Source organism: Dromaius novaehollandiae, chromosome 8 (assembly GCF_036370855.1).
Source record: "Dromaius novaehollandiae isolate bDroNov1 chromosome 8, bDroNov1.hap1, whole genome shotgun sequence".
Classification (NCBI taxonomy): Eukaryota; Metazoa; Chordata; class Aves; order Casuariiformes; family Dromaiidae; genus Dromaius; species Dromaius novaehollandiae.
In genome coordinates, this window is record NC_088105.1 from 15,587,910 (window position 1) to 15,605,653 (window position 17,744).

At 33.0% G+C, this 17,744-nt stretch overlaps 1 protein-coding gene and 1 long non-coding RNA gene across 6 annotated transcripts in view; one reads left to right on the forward strand and one right to left on the reverse strand.

Annotated features, from left to right (window-relative positions):
• LOC135329015 (uncharacterized) overlaps nucleotides 1-17,744 on the forward strand; it is a 154,542-nt gene that overhangs the window by 46,078 nt on the left and 90,720 nt on the right. The window lies entirely within an intron of this gene.
• Nucleotides 1-17,744, reverse strand: part of KCNT2 (potassium sodium-activated channel subfamily T member 2) — a 173,799-nt gene that overhangs the window by 41,376 nt on the left and 114,679 nt on the right. For 2 of the 4 annotated variants that reach the window (XM_064515755.1, XM_064515756.1), the window contains exons 16-23: nucleotides 14,526-14,582; nucleotides 13,251-13,400; nucleotides 11,888-12,117; nucleotides 11,353-11,569; nucleotides 9,734-9,839; nucleotides 9,285-9,457; nucleotides 5,826-5,897; nucleotides 2,753-2,887 (exon numbers count right to left, since the gene is read on the reverse strand). In XM_064515755.1, coding sequence (XP_064371825.1) covers nucleotides 2,753-2,887; nucleotides 5,826-5,897; nucleotides 9,285-9,457; nucleotides 9,734-9,839; nucleotides 11,353-11,569; nucleotides 11,888-12,117; nucleotides 13,251-13,400; nucleotides 14,526-14,582 — 1,140 coding nt within the window. The remainder of the gene's footprint in view (nucleotides 1-2,752; nucleotides 2,888-5,825; nucleotides 5,898-9,284; nucleotides 9,458-9,733; nucleotides 9,840-11,352; nucleotides 11,570-11,887; nucleotides 12,118-13,250; nucleotides 13,401-14,525; nucleotides 14,583-17,744) is intronic. The other 2 variants (XM_064515757.1, XM_064515758.1) reach the window with 1 other exon arrangement.

Here is a 17,744-nt window from a genome sequence, read left to right on the forward strand (position 1 = left end):
GCCCTATTTGGTTTGTCTGCAAGTTGGAGCTGACTCAAACTATTAAGTTTTAGGTCTACTGGTATTAACAGATTTCTTAAGGTACTTCATACATAGCAATCACAATGTTAGCTACTAAAACCTTAACTGCCAAACACCAACAGGTTACAACCATTAATAGAAAGCAAGAGGAAATAGAAAATGCTCTTTTTAGTACTGTCTGCCTGAGGAAACCCACTGTTTCTCTGAGGTGGATTCATGGGGGACTCAGTGGTTACCTTTTATATCAGAAAGTGAAAACAATCTGTAGGACAAAACTAATAAATCTTTCTTGTACTTTTAAGCCATGCTAACTTGTTCTTTCCCATCCAAAGGATTAAAGATGTCATTTTATATTCAGTGCGACTATTTGAGTCACACTTCTCTACCCCTTTTTACTCTAATTAAGTCAGATAAGATAGTGTTGTGCCACAGTTTTAAGTGGTATGGAACAATTTCTAGACTTAAAGGTACTAATAACCAGTCATGTTTTAAACAATGCATCCATCTTCTAAGTAGAGTTGGGGGGAACAACTCTTTCAGCAAAGTGAGATTATTAATTTACGTAAATCAGGGAATAATGTCAGAAAATGTTTATTAGAATTGGCAACCTATGCCAATTAGTATTGCAGCACACTTGCTTTATCTTTTCAGACATAACTGCAGCCTTATTGAGGCCAATTGATCTGAGTCAATCAAATCAATAAGGCTTAGATTAGCTTCTATCTTCTAAATCATTTCACTTAGTGTGACTTTCGTGTCATTTTTTCAGTAATGTTATATGGGAATAGCCTATCTTAGCAAAATTTCAGTGGTTTAAAATCTTTCTTTAACATGACAGTTTGTGTACAGCTTCTTGTTTATTAGTTTCTTATATTATTAACTATTGTTAAATAATGAAAAACCTTTAAATGTATTCTTAAAGTTTATTTACCAAACTATTTAGCTTGGTGCAATGAATGCAGTTTGTTCTGTAGAACAGGTAAATATCATTACCTCATACCTCTCCCCAAAGTTTAGTTATTTCTGCAACTTTGATATTATATAAAAATGCAGTGAACGTATGGTATGTGTTCTAGTAAAGTAGTAAAATTAAAAAAGAATTTATAAAATACAGTACTTGTGAAAGTTTACAAAGTTTTCTGAAAAGACAGTGTTAAGTCATAAAGCAAGATATGTATTTTCTTTGATATTTGTAAAAAGAATCATGCAATCTTAAAATTATCCTGAACCAGATATATGCTTTATATATGAGTTAAAGCTGCCATCTAGTGTAAGCATTGTGCAAGACAACTGAATGGTTAGATAGCAGTCCTTGTTGTATACCTATGGTATGTATTGTAGCACTGGTGATTATTTTTTGCCCCCCCCCCCTTTTTTTCTTTTTTTTGCATTTTACCAGGTAGAACACAACTGGTACTTTGTAATTTTTATTTATTATTTACCCAATTGTTCCATTTTATACTTGAGGAAAACCTTTTTCTGGAAAATTTAGCGATCTATGCAAAAGCCACAGTGAGACAATCTAGTGCAATATGGTTAAGAGTACACTGTAATGACACATAGATTAAGTTAAATGATAGTTAATAAATTTAATATAGATGTGATTATGAAAAAAACCCACACACTTGTGCTAATATAAGGTGCATATTCAAAACTCAAAGTTTTTTTTAAGAAGGACAGAATTTTATGGACAGTTTCTTATGTAACATTGATTTTACTTCTTTTCAGCACATGCAGTAAAGCAAACTGCGTTTAACTACATTGTCACACACAGTTGAATTAAAAAAAAAACCTCTAATGAAATACTTCTGTCTCCATGAGCTTGTTTTTTATAAAAACTGACAGATTTGAAAGATTTACTATGCATCTCTATTTAAAGCTAGAAGCTTTGACACAGAAAAGGGCAGCAATACTGAATGATATTGAACTCTAGCAAAGCACTAATCCTTGAGCCATCCTCGTCTTGAGCCATCCTCGTCCAAGCACGATTAGAATGAACCACAGTAAGTGCAAGACTTAGGCCCCAAATCAGGGAGGCATTTCATACCTAACTGGTAGTGCATTTTGTGTGTGTGTGTTTGGTGGGGTTTTTTTGTTTTTGTTTTTTAAGTAACTAAGAACTTTTTCAGAGTTTATAGTAGCATATATCATTCAGTACTTGTTCAATCAAGACATTTAACACTTGGTGAGGCTTTAATGAGGAGAGATTAAATCAGGAAATCTCAGTTTGTTTAACCTAAAAACCTAATTTTTGTTCAAAATTAAAAATTCAAAATGTGAACACTTACTACTAACTTCGTAGTATGCCTTGCTAAAATGCTAGTTTTAACTTTGGAAGGATCTGCTTTTCATACATGGTTTAGTATTACTGTGAAACACCACTGCACGGAGGTAAAATTTCTTCCTCATTTATCTTTGGTGCTAGGTCTTCAAGAGTAGCTGTTTTCCCCTTCCTGCAAACCTGACAGATGACTTTTAAAATTATCATTCAGTTTTTGGGATGTGCAGAACTTCAACTGAGATTTCAGGCGAATATGTCAGTATGCCAAGAAGCTGAGTGCATCACTAAGCGGAGGACAGAGAGAGGAGGTCACCTATGTAAGACTTAAGTTCATGTAAAGGGAAATTTAAGTTGAAGAAAGGAAAAGAATCATTTCTCGAATAAGTACAAAGGCATTATTAAATATTTCATGGTTAACAAGGTGTGTGATAGATTGCAAAAATCTCTTACCTGAAGAGTGTTTGAACATTTACAATAGTCTTAGCATCTGCCATGTAGTCTTCCTCAGCACTCATTGTACTTTCTTTGTCCACCACCACCATATTAGCTGCAAAGGTGACCCCACATCTTAATAAGTCATCTAGGCTTTTGTAAAGAGAAAGAGGGAGAAAGACACAAACAAGCAACTTAAATATGGAACACTCAAACATTATGGATGGCTGGAATTGGTAAATTGTATGTTGAATTGTTGGTTCCCTTCATTTTGTTATCTCCATGTACATACTACAACATAATCTATATCAAGTATATTGTTTCAATTAACTTATATAATATTAAAAATTAGTTTTCTTGATGTCACACAGAATGCATTTCAGTGGGTTGCCATGGTCCCTCTCTTTTCATGAAAAAGATAAATTTATTTCAACTTTTTAATAAGCCTTTAACAATTATGTGGGAATACTGTATGCCCTTGTGCTACAACAGCTTATTTATCTCATCGCAGGTACTATTTCTGCAATAAGTAAGTTGAAAATGATTTGAGTTGTTTTTTCTCCACATATCAATTATATTTCAGTTTCAAAATGTTAGTAAGTTGCTACCATGGAAAATAACATCAGATAACTGAGTTACACTTCCCATTATGCCTTACAGCAGTAGTTCCAAACTGAAGCATTTTTCAGTTGTTTTGGGGGTTTTAACAATAGTATTTTGCAAAGAAACCAAGCACTTTTCATAAAGCTTAGAAAGGTGGGGGGGTTTGTGGGTTTTTTTGGTTTTTTTTTTTTTTTTTTTTTTGTAATGATAAACGCTGCAAGGGTGGAGAGGGGACCTAGGTATCTAGCAACTTTTTAGTAAGTGGTAATAATAATAATAATAAAGAAATGTGGTGTTTCCATGTCATCTTATAATTTTTCTATCGTATGATAATGCAGCTGATTTTTCATAACTATTAACTAAATCTTCTAGAAATTTTCTGAATGAAGTAGCCCCAAAATTTAAAAAATATAATTTGTTAACTTTGAGGTAACTACTTTACAGTTATCCTGGAGGAAATTTACAAATCATAAAAATGTATTCTTTTTTGCCTTTAATGGCAATATTGTCAAGATTTCTAAGGATTAATTCCTAGAGATGATTCATATTTTTTTAATTTTATAATTTTAATTAAGCCTTACTTTTCCTGATTAAATTTGCCTTTTCTACAATGATGTTTTCAGGTTCCTGAGTTTGCATATGTGTTTTTTTATATATATATATATATATATTTTTATATATATATATATACACACATACACACACACATATATATATACACACAAAAAATTCTAATTTATATATTTTATTCTACAAATTCCTGGTATCTATTTTACATTTCATACATATTTTAACAAAAAGGAGTGGTAGATATGAAATTGAAGTTAATAATGAAATTGCCTGGTGGTTTTATCTTTCAGAATATGACATTTCATAAAAGGTGACCAAACCACAAAGATATTAGATACTTAAAAGGTAGCAGGTGGCACCTTTGAATACTTTGCGAATTTATTTCACAGCTATTGAATGAGAAATGAACTTTGCAAATTTTACATTGTATTTATCAGCTAAAGATAACAAATGATAAACATCAACTTCTACTGATTCTGCATAATTGCAGATATTTAGAAACATAGGAAATAAGTGTGAACTGCATTTTTAAAGGTCTTGTTATTTATACAAACAGATGCTGAAAAACGAAGTACAGAATATGACTATCAGTTCTACTTTATGTTGTTGCACCTCAAGTTAAAGTGATTGTATTGTCAGAAATGATCCACACGTTTATGCTAGTATAACTGTAAACTGCAGAATTCTGTATTAGCACTTGTTTCAAAGCACTTCATTTTTATGCATTCAGTTTTAAAATTGGTGTGAAAAATCAGCAGGGAAATTGAAAAGAAATCACTATAGGAAGGACTTGGCATTTTCCTTTTTGAAAAAACTCAGTAAATTTTAGTAAAACTTGACCTGTTTTTATTAGCATGGAAAATTAACTACTTTAGATTATTAATTATTTGGGATACTTCAAGCCAATTCAATTATTCTGCCACTATAAATTCTTTTTATAATTGTTGTGGAATTAAGAAAGAGAGAAATATCAATAAATATTCACTACTGAAGACAGCTTTTTGAGTGAGAAGGAGGCAGTCTAGAAAGTGAAAAATATTTCTATAGAATCATTGCAAATCTCACAATGTCTGTGACATTGCCAAGGTAAATGAGTGTTTTTAAAGCCCATGTTATAACAAATCAAGAATGAAATGTGTTCAATATCCAGAATTTCCACTGAAAAACTGGATTCCAGTAACTCAGAGAAGGGCAAAAAATTACTTGATTTCCATCATGGAACCCCAACACAGTATGAGCTATGTGGTAAAGCAAACCATTTTCTTGTTTAAATTGACACTCTAGACATAGGAACTTACTAAAAAGCTAATGAGCCCATGTTCTTCTCTTGTTTCTGCCTGATTTTTACATTAAAGCTATGCTGCTAAACCTATATTTGAAAACATGTTTTAGAAGAGGTTAAGACAGAAGTGTAAGAGTAGGTGACATTTTAAGTAGTGGAAAGCAAAGACTTTTAGACACATTTTAAACTACCATTATTAGTACTGTCTACATCCTGTAGGTATCTTTACAAAAACCTTAGTCAGTAAATCCAAGTCAACAAAAAAGTATAGGATGACACTAGAATCAGGGCTATAATCTGGCAATTTCTAGAAACATATTAATGCACCTAAATAAGTGTTATTTTAATCTTCTGTTTTGAAGATACTAACCTGCATTCACTGTCATGTAGAGACATAATGTCAAGTAAAGCTTTTGATAGTATTACCTGTAGCTGTGTAAACTACAAATGAGATTTTTCACTAATGATATCCTTTAGTAGTCAGAAATTTGAAATCCCAAATTATAGCACACTGACACAAACCATGCATGCAAAAAGATAATCTTCAAATATGACACCAAACTTAAGCATGCAATCACGATACAACAAACCACTGAGCACTACAATATTAAGTTTTCTAATGGTTATTTCACCTACTTGTCGATAGAGCCCACCATGTAGTAAACCATTGGAAACCAACAGATTGCATCCAGAAAATGCATATCTGGCCTAAGCAGCAGATGGGATTACAAAATGAAACACAACATCACAAAAGCAGCATCTCTTCTCAGGTATATCAATACACTGGTAGCTTGTTTAAAAAAAATCTTTTTAAAATGTTGACAGTATAATTTAATATTGTAAACAGGAAATAGGTTTGCAGAAAGCTGTGAATCAAGAGTATGTTTTGATCACTATGATCAGAATTAATATTTATTTAAAAAATGCACTTCTTAAATCAGAAATTTTATGACACTGTTCAATTCCAAATATCTTATAAGAATGAATGACTGATGACAAAGACACTCTACAAGCATGATTCCAATGTATGACATAAGAATAATTAAAAGAAGCAGTGAAAATTTTTAATAAAAATGTGAAGTGGAACCCAATCAGTATTTGGTTTTAGAGACATTAGCTTCATTCAAGTCAATGGTACAATAACCTTAGATGAAACCTTATTTTAAAAAAGGAATGTGGAAAGCAAGATACTGTATTTTATTGTATTGTTTTTTCAATCATAAATTTTACTAGGTCTTTTCCCACATACTGAAAAATAACTGAAATCTTAAAACCCATGAAATGTATAGATATCAGAATAAGCATGCCATAATAGATTGCCTAGATAACCAGAGAAAATAGGTATATAACAGCAAAGAGGAGATATTTTTTAATTGAAAGTGGTTGAAGTCCTAAGTCCAGTGAAATGAACTGCAACATTCCAATTGACTTGAATGGCAGCCTGGATTCCACCTCAGGCAGGTATGAAAAGCACCACCGTGCCTTTCAGCTACATTCCTGTAGCCCCATAGATGCTGGCCTTTCAGAGGATTCACTGCAAATGCTGTGTAGAGAGAAACAATACTAAGAGTGTTAGTTTATTTAACAGCCATGGTTTTTACTTTATGCTAAGACAAAGCATTTTTAGGCTTAAAATGTGGCAACAGCATAAAAATATATATCAATATGCAAAGTCAGGCACTACCCTGAAAAAGAGAATAAGCACTAGAGGGCACTGTATACTTGCATGTCCAATCTTAAATACTTTCTAATATGAAATTTGCAAACCAGAAGTATTTAAAATAATAATTTAAACCTTTACCAATTTGTGTAATTCATTTTATGCCATATTATAAATTATAATTAAACCCCTTTCTATTTTGTAAACACAGGTATATACTGCTTCACTAAAGATCTAGATTTTTGTATAATAAATCACTTAAAATAAACCAGAATATATACATACAAAGGAAAAGCATCAGCCTGGACTCAGAGCTAACATGCCACTTTTGCTGTTGTCTTTTCTTCTCATCATAGTTTGATTTAATGTTCTATACCTGCCTAACCTTCATTTTTGTATCTTCCAAATTGAGATTGTAAGTACTTGAGCACCACCAAAGTGTCTGAAGAGTCTTATTCCGTGTCTTTTTATAAATGATCAGTCTTACCATACAAGAATTTGTCTGAAGTTTTAAATAGCTAATGCAAGGAAGTTTAAGAATTCAACAGATATCAAAGTAATGGTTTTTACTGTTATTAATCAGGAAGGTTCAGATACTCTCTGAAGCTTCCTGCACTCTCTGAGACCTATGGGCTCACCAAGACAAGGGAGACATCAGTCTCCCTGCTTTTGGGCATTACCTCTCTCTGTTTTGATACTGTCTGTGGAAATATATGTTCACACTTCCTGATTTCTGTACCTCTGGTAGATTGGTAGATAGCTTTCTAACCCCAGTTTTGAGAAATGGAAAAAAGATGCAGTTGAGAAATTGTGCCTTAAGATTGCTTTTTGTGGACGCATGGATGTATGTGAAACTATATATCCCCTATATTAGTTTTCTCAAGACTTTTTTTTCCCCCCCTCAAATACCATAGGGGAGAGAGCGAATTCTAGTACCCTGGTAGGCTGTAGTACTAGATGGTGCCTGTGTCAGGGGATCTGCTGCCATTCTTCCTCCTCCCTCTCCCCCCCATGTAAATCCACTGTGGAGAGCTTCCTAAGCTGGTACTCCAGACAGGCTTCCTGCTTCCTTTGTGCTCCTTGCACATGCCCTTCCAGGTGTAAAACACCTCTGATTCAAACATGACCCGATGGCAGACTGAAGAAAAGCATTTCCCAAAGAGGTTTTTGCCTGTTAGCTGTTCTATGCAGACTGACAGATAGATGTACCTACCTATCATGTTATAAGTAAATTTTAAGGTTTTATGGCAGTGTTTTTGTCTTATGTCAAGCACACTGACATGTGGTCCATTCTATGAATTCTGGGTCCCATTAAAAAAAAATACAGGGAACAGAGCTAAAACCCAGTGTGAGCTATGTCCATTGCATTTCCAATACTACAAAAATCTGGGGCAAAGATAAAGAAATGTTTCCTAACATGTCTTTGGGGTTGTGAGGAGGAGGTTTGATAAGGGTTTTTCTGGAGTTTTCAGGAGGACTTGTTCTTACCAGGTGGGATTTGGGGTAGAAGTGGAGGAGAGAAGGTTCCTGGAGTAATTTTTAATAAAGATTTGTTTTAGTGGGAGACTACTGTAATGTAGTGGTTAGCCCATTTTAAGTTTTGCCACTGGTAATCTGTAACATTTTACATATCATTCACTTTAGAACAGCCTTTTCTGACAGTAAACCATAGAAAAGAAACTTTGGCTTTAGTAAGGCACAGGGGAAGGAATGCAACCTGTTTTACTATCTTTTCCATTTTTCAGAAATCTAAGTACATCCTGTTTACCCATCTTCTCATACCACATTGTATGGCTGTGCTTTATGCAACGCTATCACATAACTCTCAGATTATGGAGGAGAGAAGGTTATGGCTATGATACAGCTGCTAAGGCATGGGTTTTTTTTGGAGCTGCACAGCTGGAAAGTACAGGTTTAATATTCTTTCATAATTTTATATAATTGTAGACAAAGGAGTTTTCCTACTTGTTTACAGAATTGCTTGTCTTAGAGTAATAAAAATACGCTTAACTGGTCCAGGCCACTTAGTGCCTTCTGTAAAGTAGGTTTGTGTTGTCTGAACTACTGTTACATAGTTTGATTTTTTTTTTTACAGTGTTTATAAAATTATTTAGTTTTACCATGATCCAATAATATTAATGTAATTTGGGGTATTTATTATAAGGAATATTTAGCTTTAATATTTATTTCCTATGAAAAACAAGGACATTTAAATTCAAAATGACCATTTGTAATCAGCAACAGGTCATTTTAGTACATGACAGTTAACACATGGTATTATTTTTGTCACCAACCTTTCTCAAAGATACACGTGCCATAATGTTTTTGATCTTAAGCTGGCCATGTGAAGAGTAACCATCTATCAAAATAATGGTACATTTGAAAATGTATCACAAAAAAAGAAATACAAATAAGTAAATTTAAAATCTACGTACGGGTTATCCAGGAGTAATACAATGGGATTTAGTTCTTTCTTTGGTCGGTAATAAGCTCTGAGTGGAACAATAAAATTATATAAACCATTTCCAGCAGTTTCCGCTGCAACTATAATCAATTTATTTTTGAATCCATAGGCTTTGGCATCTTCATAGTAATTATGCTGGCACCCCTAAAATCAGAATAGGGAACAAGATCAGTGGATTACAGATAAGGAGATGTAGCTGTGCCATTAGAGAGTTTTACAATTAAAAATAGAAAATTATACCAGCTGAGATGATCTTAGATTTATACAGATGTTTTTTGGTGATGAAAAGGGTGAGAAAACAGGTAGCTTAACAGTTGCGAAGAAAAATCTTATCTCTAAGTAGAAACCAGAATCTAACTCTGCTGAATGTAAGAGACAAATGTGAATGTGGTTTTATGCTGTAACCAAAATTCCCTTTACCTTATCTAGTCTTAGACAACAGAAGGGCACTTTTTCATGCAGAAGATGGCAAAATGTGGGAGAACTTCCAATATAAGGAGAGTAAGGAGGATATCCTTTGGCATACCTAGGAGAATAGAACAAAAGTTTTCCAGTATAGTCAATTACCAAAACACAACTGGCTAATCAAATATTTTACGGGGTATTTATACTTATGCCTAAGTCTGGTAGTTATTTGTAGACTAACAGAATCAAGTACATGAAACAAATTATATCCTTAATAAGGATCAAAGGAATATATATTTTGTAGCTTAGGGCAATTCTATAAAATTTAATGAAAGCTATCATGTTTTTGGATACCAAAGGAACAAAGGAATTTTGATTTTTTCTTTTTTCTTTTTCTTTTTTGTATACAGGCATCTTTGGAAATGGCCTGATATAAAGTGCTTTCCTAGTTTTTTGAACATGTATACTGGAACTTTCTAAAAAAAGGAAAAGAAGAAAGAAAAATAGTGGGCCTTATACTTTTCCTCCTCTGTTTTCCTTTCAAAAACTCATGAAGAGTAAGTGAGGTCATAAGCAAATGTTAACTTCAATTAATTTGTTTGCTTTCTTGCTCTAATAATAGATTTTCAATGTGGTTAGAATATGTTTTAAATATCTCTGGCTCTACTATATTATCTGAAAATGGCAAATCCTCTTGCTGGTGAGATGATGATGATAGGAGTTAGAAAGGTTTTCAGGTGCACATGCATGATCAGAATATCCACAGCTATTGGGGGGAGACAGGGAAAATAGCAGACCTTATAAATTCTGATGTTTCAATTTGAAGATTGAAGATAATTAATTCTATTACTTTTCTTATTGGAGTTTTATGATCTTCCCTGAAGCTTCTCATATTTGCCACCGTTGGAAATGGAAAACCGTGCTAGGTGAGCCACGGGCTTTGTCGTGCATCTCAGTTTTAATATCCCTATCAGTAATCCCAATAAACATAATTACTCATGTGTATGAGTGTTATAGGATTGAATCTTCTGTTTTTGTCTGAGTAATGTATCATTACTTTCAGTAACACACTAACAAACATTGTAAATTAGAAATAATAATTTCGTGTCATACTGTTTTTGTTGTTGTTGTTGTTCCAACATTTGGAACTCAGACATCTGCCCCTGAGTGTTCAATGAGCCTGTTAATGGGTAATCTGATTATCATTGCAGTCTCAGGACAGAGGTATTTTATCTGTTTTCAGGTTAGCTGAGTCTTATCCTTACAACTATCAAACATAACAATGGTCATGCATCTATGCTATAAAATAAATTGCAATATACAATTAGGTCCTTATTACTAAGTGTAGAAAATCTCCAGTAAATGGAAAAGTTAATTTGTTTTTCTCATTTCAAAACAGTCATAACAGCACTCTGCTAACAGATAATAGCATTTCTTGAACAGAAATAATTCTGAAACTGACCTTTACATGTCCTGCTTGCTACAACTGCTCAGATCAAGCTGCACATCCAAAAGTTAAAGTGAAAGCTGCTAATCAAGTAGTGTTTTATTTTCATTCCTATTGAAATCAGTGCCGTTTTGCATAATATTAGCTTTTCAGATAATGTTGCTTGGTTCATGTTAAGTATACATACTCTAAGCCTGCAGAGACTTCATCGTCTGATGGGGTAGTTTCATCTTCTGACTGGTCACTTAGCAGGTCACATGTCTGAAGTGAGGATGAGTCTGCAACCTCCAAAACAGGTGCTATGCTGGACCGTCTGCCCTCTTTACCTCCCTCAGAAGGAAGAGCTAGTGTAGGTCCGCTGGAAGTTCGACATCCTGTATCTTGTAAATCGATAGCCACTGTCCCTGAAGTAATGTTGAGAGTATTTTCTCAGTGTGGTTGTCAAAACATGTGAATGAGATTCCTATATTTAGTGAGGATTGTCTGCATTTGCAGCCAAAGATTGAAAGGAAAGCTATGTAGGTTATTTGTGATTACTATGTTAAAATATAACAGATAATCAAACTACACCTAAGGAAGAGTTTTCCCACAATCAAAGTTGCATTTTTTTATGTTAGGTTTCTGACTGCTAATGTATTTTCTTGTTAATGTTAACTACATTTTTAAACCATACCTCTTACAATTAATCAACGTTAATATGTATCGACATTTTTTTTACTTACCCATGCTAGCTATTATGCTGTGTACTGGCAACCTAGAAGTTCCATGATAAGATAATTTTGATTCATGTTTTTTTCTGTGCTTTTCTTGCTTCTTAAAAGCAGAATTCTCTTCTTTAGTGATATTTATGTAAAAGCATATATCTGTAGAACTCATGATGTATCGAGGACCTGGATTCAGCAAAATGTTTTTGTTATCTTCCTTTCTAACACCAATCAGACAGACTCCAAACCTTAATTAAAAAAGGAAAGGTATAGTTCATTAAGCATAGTTCCATATATACCTGAATTTCCAGGGTCAAAAGTAAACCTCCATTTATTTTGCAGATTATGAATATTTTCAGAGTTTTGGATGATAAATATGTTTAAAAAATGTTATCTCCTAAATAGGCCACTTCTGATCAAAGACTGTTTTTAGAGTGATGAATCCCTAGGCATTTCTGTCTAATATTTCTCTTAATCCTCATAATATTCTTCTACTGCTGTTCCAGTTAATTTCTTATATCAGTTGAATATTCCCTTCTGAGAATATGTTAATAGAAGAATTGATATATGATATGAGAAAGTATTCATCATGTTAGTGTTCCATTATTCATATGTAATGGAAACCATTTTCAGAATTCATTTTTGCTATTCACTCTTTTTTTCTTGATCAGTGATAGAAAATAGGGAATTAAAGCAGTAAAATCTTCTCACTTATCAAATATGAGAAAAAACTCAGTGTTCAGGGTTTGATATAAGTTCATTTTGTTAAATATATATGAATATACAAGATTTATGTTTAGCTTGTATGTTCACCTCACAGCAACAATGAATAAGATCTGCATGATCAGAACCTGAAGAAAGAAGATATGTTAACATTCTTAAGGTTCACTCTAACAGAAAGTGTTTATATTTTGGACAATCATCAGGATATAGCATGTACCACATTACAATTGAACATTTTGCATGAAATGAGCATGCAATGGAGCACCCATGGAGGAAGCCAGTTTCCCAGCTGACTCGTAAATAAAAAAAAAAAAAAAAAAAAAAAAGAACTTCTACAGATTGTTTTGGACAGTGAAAGGGTCTGGTGTTTTAATATACTGTCTCTAAGGTATGGGTCTTTCTTGTTGTCTGATTTATCCTGTGTATCCTTTATATTCTATTCTCTCAGATTGTTGGGTTATACGGAATCAGCATGAGCTTTTACCTGACCAGATGTAACTTACAGAACAATATCCATGAAATATATCAGTGGCCAGATATTTAAACCCAGTAACAGAGTATTGTGTAATACTGCAATTTCAAATAGAGGGCTACATTGTGGGCAAAACAAATAATTATTTGTCTGATCTTTTAATCCTTGAAAAGAAAATAAACATACTTTTTATGTGCATGGAAAGACGCGTATGTGAAACTTTTCCCCTCGTACTCAGCAAAAAATGTACTTTCTTCCAGGTTAATATGATACACTTCATTACCAGAGCATCTGCCGTACATTTTCTGCCATTGTTCTGCTGATTGCTGACCCTCCCTGAAACATGTACAGATAAAGAGAATAATTTAAAATTTAATGTAAAATTCTCATTAATCAGAGCAGTATCTCATGGCAATAGAAACTACAGATGCCTAGTAGAAAAGTCCACAATGCTGAAAGAAGTATTTGAGATCAAAGCTTAGTAATACTGAAGTGCGGAGATTAATTTAGTTTAATGCATTAAAGATCATTTTCTGCTAAGTAATAGTATTTTAAGATTATGTACTTTAATATCAAGAGAAATATGGCTGGATTAGTTAAAAATCACATGATAATAAGTAGGTTCACTGCAATTTCAAGATGAGACAACAGCGTTTGCTTTCTATTCATAAAGGTACTCTCTCCAGATGCTCCATGACAGCTTGTTTGGTTCTTGTTATAAGTAGAGAGAGTCATTCAAAATAATTTATGTAAAAAAGACCTATTTGGCTTAGGTTACATTATTGCTAAGAAAGACTTTTCCACATTTGCTTGCCAGTTTCCTATCGTCAGTATTTACCCTAATCCTAAAGGATGTTTTTAGTTACAGTAGCTTGTACACTATTACAATTAATTCCTCTCTTTCCTTTAGTGTAAGAAAAGAAATTATTACTTTAATCATATTAATACTATCCTGATCTGTTACTGTATGCAGCTAATGTTCTTTATCTACATGGAGTGTCAGTGAAAATGTTTCAAACCTTTAGTAACATCAAAACTTGCAGACTTGGGCCTTTGTGAACCTCTACCTTTACTAACTTTCATGGGGAAATAGTGTTCTGTTTGCAAGAGCTTTATGGGATATAAGTAGATAGATATCAGATAGGACATAAAGCTGACAAATGCATTCTGTGTTTTGCCTGCTGGAGCTAACATTTCTATTAATGTTGGCACTTGCTCCTTTGTATTCTTTTATACATTTTCAGTTTCTTTAAACAAGTTTTGCTTTTCTTTGGTTTACCATTTTTCTCCACTCTTAGCATAGAAATATTCTGTTTCAAGATTAATGGAAATAAGTTAACCATTTTTATTGCAACAGTATTAACAGACAGTGCATTAGGTATAGAATAACAGTACCAGAAACGTAACTATAAAAGAAAATTGTTGCATATTTCACTTTTCCCTCTAAAATAAAATGTTCACCTGTTTAAAGTCTGCTTGGTTCCAGTTAGTTGTCTAAAAGCTTCCCATGGTGCTGTTCTGTAAAGATCACATGAAATTCATCAAGTCAGAAATGTTATTTTCTTCTAATATTTTGTATCATAACACAAACCCCAACAGAATTCTGTTTCTAGATTAAAAGTGTTTAATGATAAGTATGAAGATTAGTAATTAAGATGAATAATAAAATTATTATTAAAGGTAAAATTTTGCTATCTTACAAACCAAGTTCCTGGATTCTGTAAACAACTGAGAAGACAATGAGATTATTTATATATAATCTGTTTAATCTGAAAACTAGTATGAAGGACCACATAAACAGCAGAAAAGCTCCCCTTAATAATGATTGGATCTGGGCAAAGCTGTTTAGAAAATGAGCATTTTCCTAGTCTCCTCACATATTAATTCCAGAAGATAAGATGTTTTTAATTTAGACATATGTGTTTCTTTTTGTTTACTGTTTACTGAATTATCCTTTTAATTAGGATAGTACAGAATAATTATTCTGTTCTGGTGCTATTTATTGTCTTCAATTTCTAACAATTTCCCAGTGTACTTATCTTCATGATGATCAGAAATGAATTTATATTTATTAACTATTTGTTAATAAAAACATGACATAGAATCCCTGTCCATATCTGTAGGTATAATAGCTGGCACTTCATTTTTAAGAGTTTGGAACAATTTTTTAATCTATGAATTGTCACTGAACTACTCTTTGTTTCCATTAAAATATAAATAAGCCACTTTAGGTTAAGATCATACCAAATTAACAAATGAAATGAAGCTGGAATTTTAAAGTGGCCATATTCTGCCTTAATGAATGACTTCTCCCTAGATAAATGCCAAATAGCAAGAAATGTTCTGGTCAGTGCCTTGATAATCTACTTTACTTGCATGCATCTAAAATATTATAGAAACAGAAGAGCCATTTCCTTGCAGAGAGAGAGATTTAGGAAAGGGAAGGGGATAAAGCTTACTCTCCATGAGATTTCATTAAAAGTGTGAACAACTAATCACTTATTTGGATTGTAAGTAGCAATTTTTTATTTCACGCTTCTACCTTATCAATTCAACTACCTACTTAATAAAGTCTTATCTGTGATATTGACTTGACCAAACATTCACAGTCACTAAACTAAAGTTAGTAAACTTGCAGTTCACCAGATATGGGGCTTCAGTGAATGGAAACCTGAACTAATTATTAAGAAAATCCTATTGACTTTGAATAGACTTTAAAAGGATTACCCAAGGTTGGAAGCAGTTGGTACATTGCAGTCTGCCCATGATCTAAGTATCTGTCTTTTTTATATAAGGAAGTCAATACTTCCTTATATAAAATGTTCAAGAATGAAAAGCTTCCAGATTAAAGATGGTCTGCATAACATTGTTATGAGCAACATGTGTGCTCAAGCACAAAATGGCTTAATGTTTTCACAGCACACTATTTTTTTCATAGGATCAGAGCAGTCTAGCAAAAAGATAGTTTTGTCCTCATTTCCTAATTCTGAATGCTTGATTTGGTGACTTTGTAATACATTGAACAGTTTTGTGCATGTGTACAATACTTAATGAACAAATAAATCATAGTTATATTAGAACATCAGACTTTCAAGAATATATTTCATCATGTCCAAGGAATTTTGGAAATTTGTAAGGCATAAAAAGGGGACACCTCTCCCCCCGCCACACCCTTTGGGGAACTACTGTGCTTTGTAGCAAAAATGGGAATGAAAGGAAGTAGCAAAAATACTAAACTTGAAAGTTTAAAAAGTGAGATGTTTGGAGGGAGATGTTTGATCTTTTTAACTGTTTTATTTCTAGCCCTGTGAAGTCATGACTACTCAAATTTGAAATATGTATTAAGTTCTTTTCCTTCTCTTGAATATCTGTATTTTAAACTTCCACAAGTATAGGGTGGTTTTAAAGAATACTCATATCTATTCAAGCAATTGATCTAGCACTATATGCATGCTCTAAGATATCTGATGTTTGCCATTTTTCCAGGAAACAATATTCTGGAACCTATCTGATATTAAATACTCTGAGTGCAGAAAAAAATAGAAGAAAGGCAATGAAGCATTTTCACTTTTCAAGTCTTTCTGAATTCTTGTATAGCAAGTTTGTATGTATCTGTAGGTAGGATTCAAAGTATACTGTTGACTATTTGTATGAAAAATATTTTTCTTGCTCCTAGTATACAATAACCAATTATGAAAGCGTAGATCCAGACTAGAAATCAGTTACATTAGCAACTCTGATTACATGAATTAATTCTGATTACAAAAGAAATAGAAAGTGCTTTTGAATCCTACTAAAGCTACTTTGTATCATAGTTGGGAATCTGTGTAAGTATGTCCAAGTTAGAAGTGAAATGCTGAAGTCCTCAGTACAGCAGGAAACAATCCCTCTCAATGTCATTTGCTGATGGAAGACTCTCTGCCATCTGTTAAGAATACTACTCTTCTTTCACATACTTATATGGAATATAAGTTCACGTTCTTATAATATGGAATAATCAAAAAGGACTTGAAATTATGTATATGCCATGTAATGAAAAGTAAGTATACGAAGAATGTATTTCTTGATGATTCTCAGGAGGCATGGAAATTTTTTTTGTTGTCACCTTATTAACAGATTCTAGTACAGAAAGTGCCATTAAAATCTTGACATTTGCTGTTCTCAGTAGTAAAAGTTGTAGCAATAATTTTGGTGTTCCCTGTCCTGGGCACAGGGGAATACTGCAAATGCCACATAAAAGGTTAAATAACTCTGTAAATGTCAATATATTCCAGGGCCCATGGTTACTACAATAAAACATATGTATTTTTACTAGACTTTCAAATGTACTGTCTCTATGCATGTACTCCGTGTCTACACCTACATTTACTCTTTAACACCTCTCTCTGTCAGTGCTACTTTATTAAGAATACCTTATTATTCGAAGAATGTAGTAGAACAGAGATTGCACTAGATATGGTATACCTGTCTTAGTAAATATAGAGAGGTCCTACCATGTAGTCTGTAGAGACACTGTAATCTTGTACCATTTCCAACAGCATGGTTACTGTGTTAAACTCTCTCTTCACATTTATGTTTGCTTGCTTCTTAACATATATGCAGTGAATAGAAAATTCTATATCTTATCAGAAAAAAAATCTCTTAATCTCAGTCAACAGGATTTTGATGTATGTGTACAAA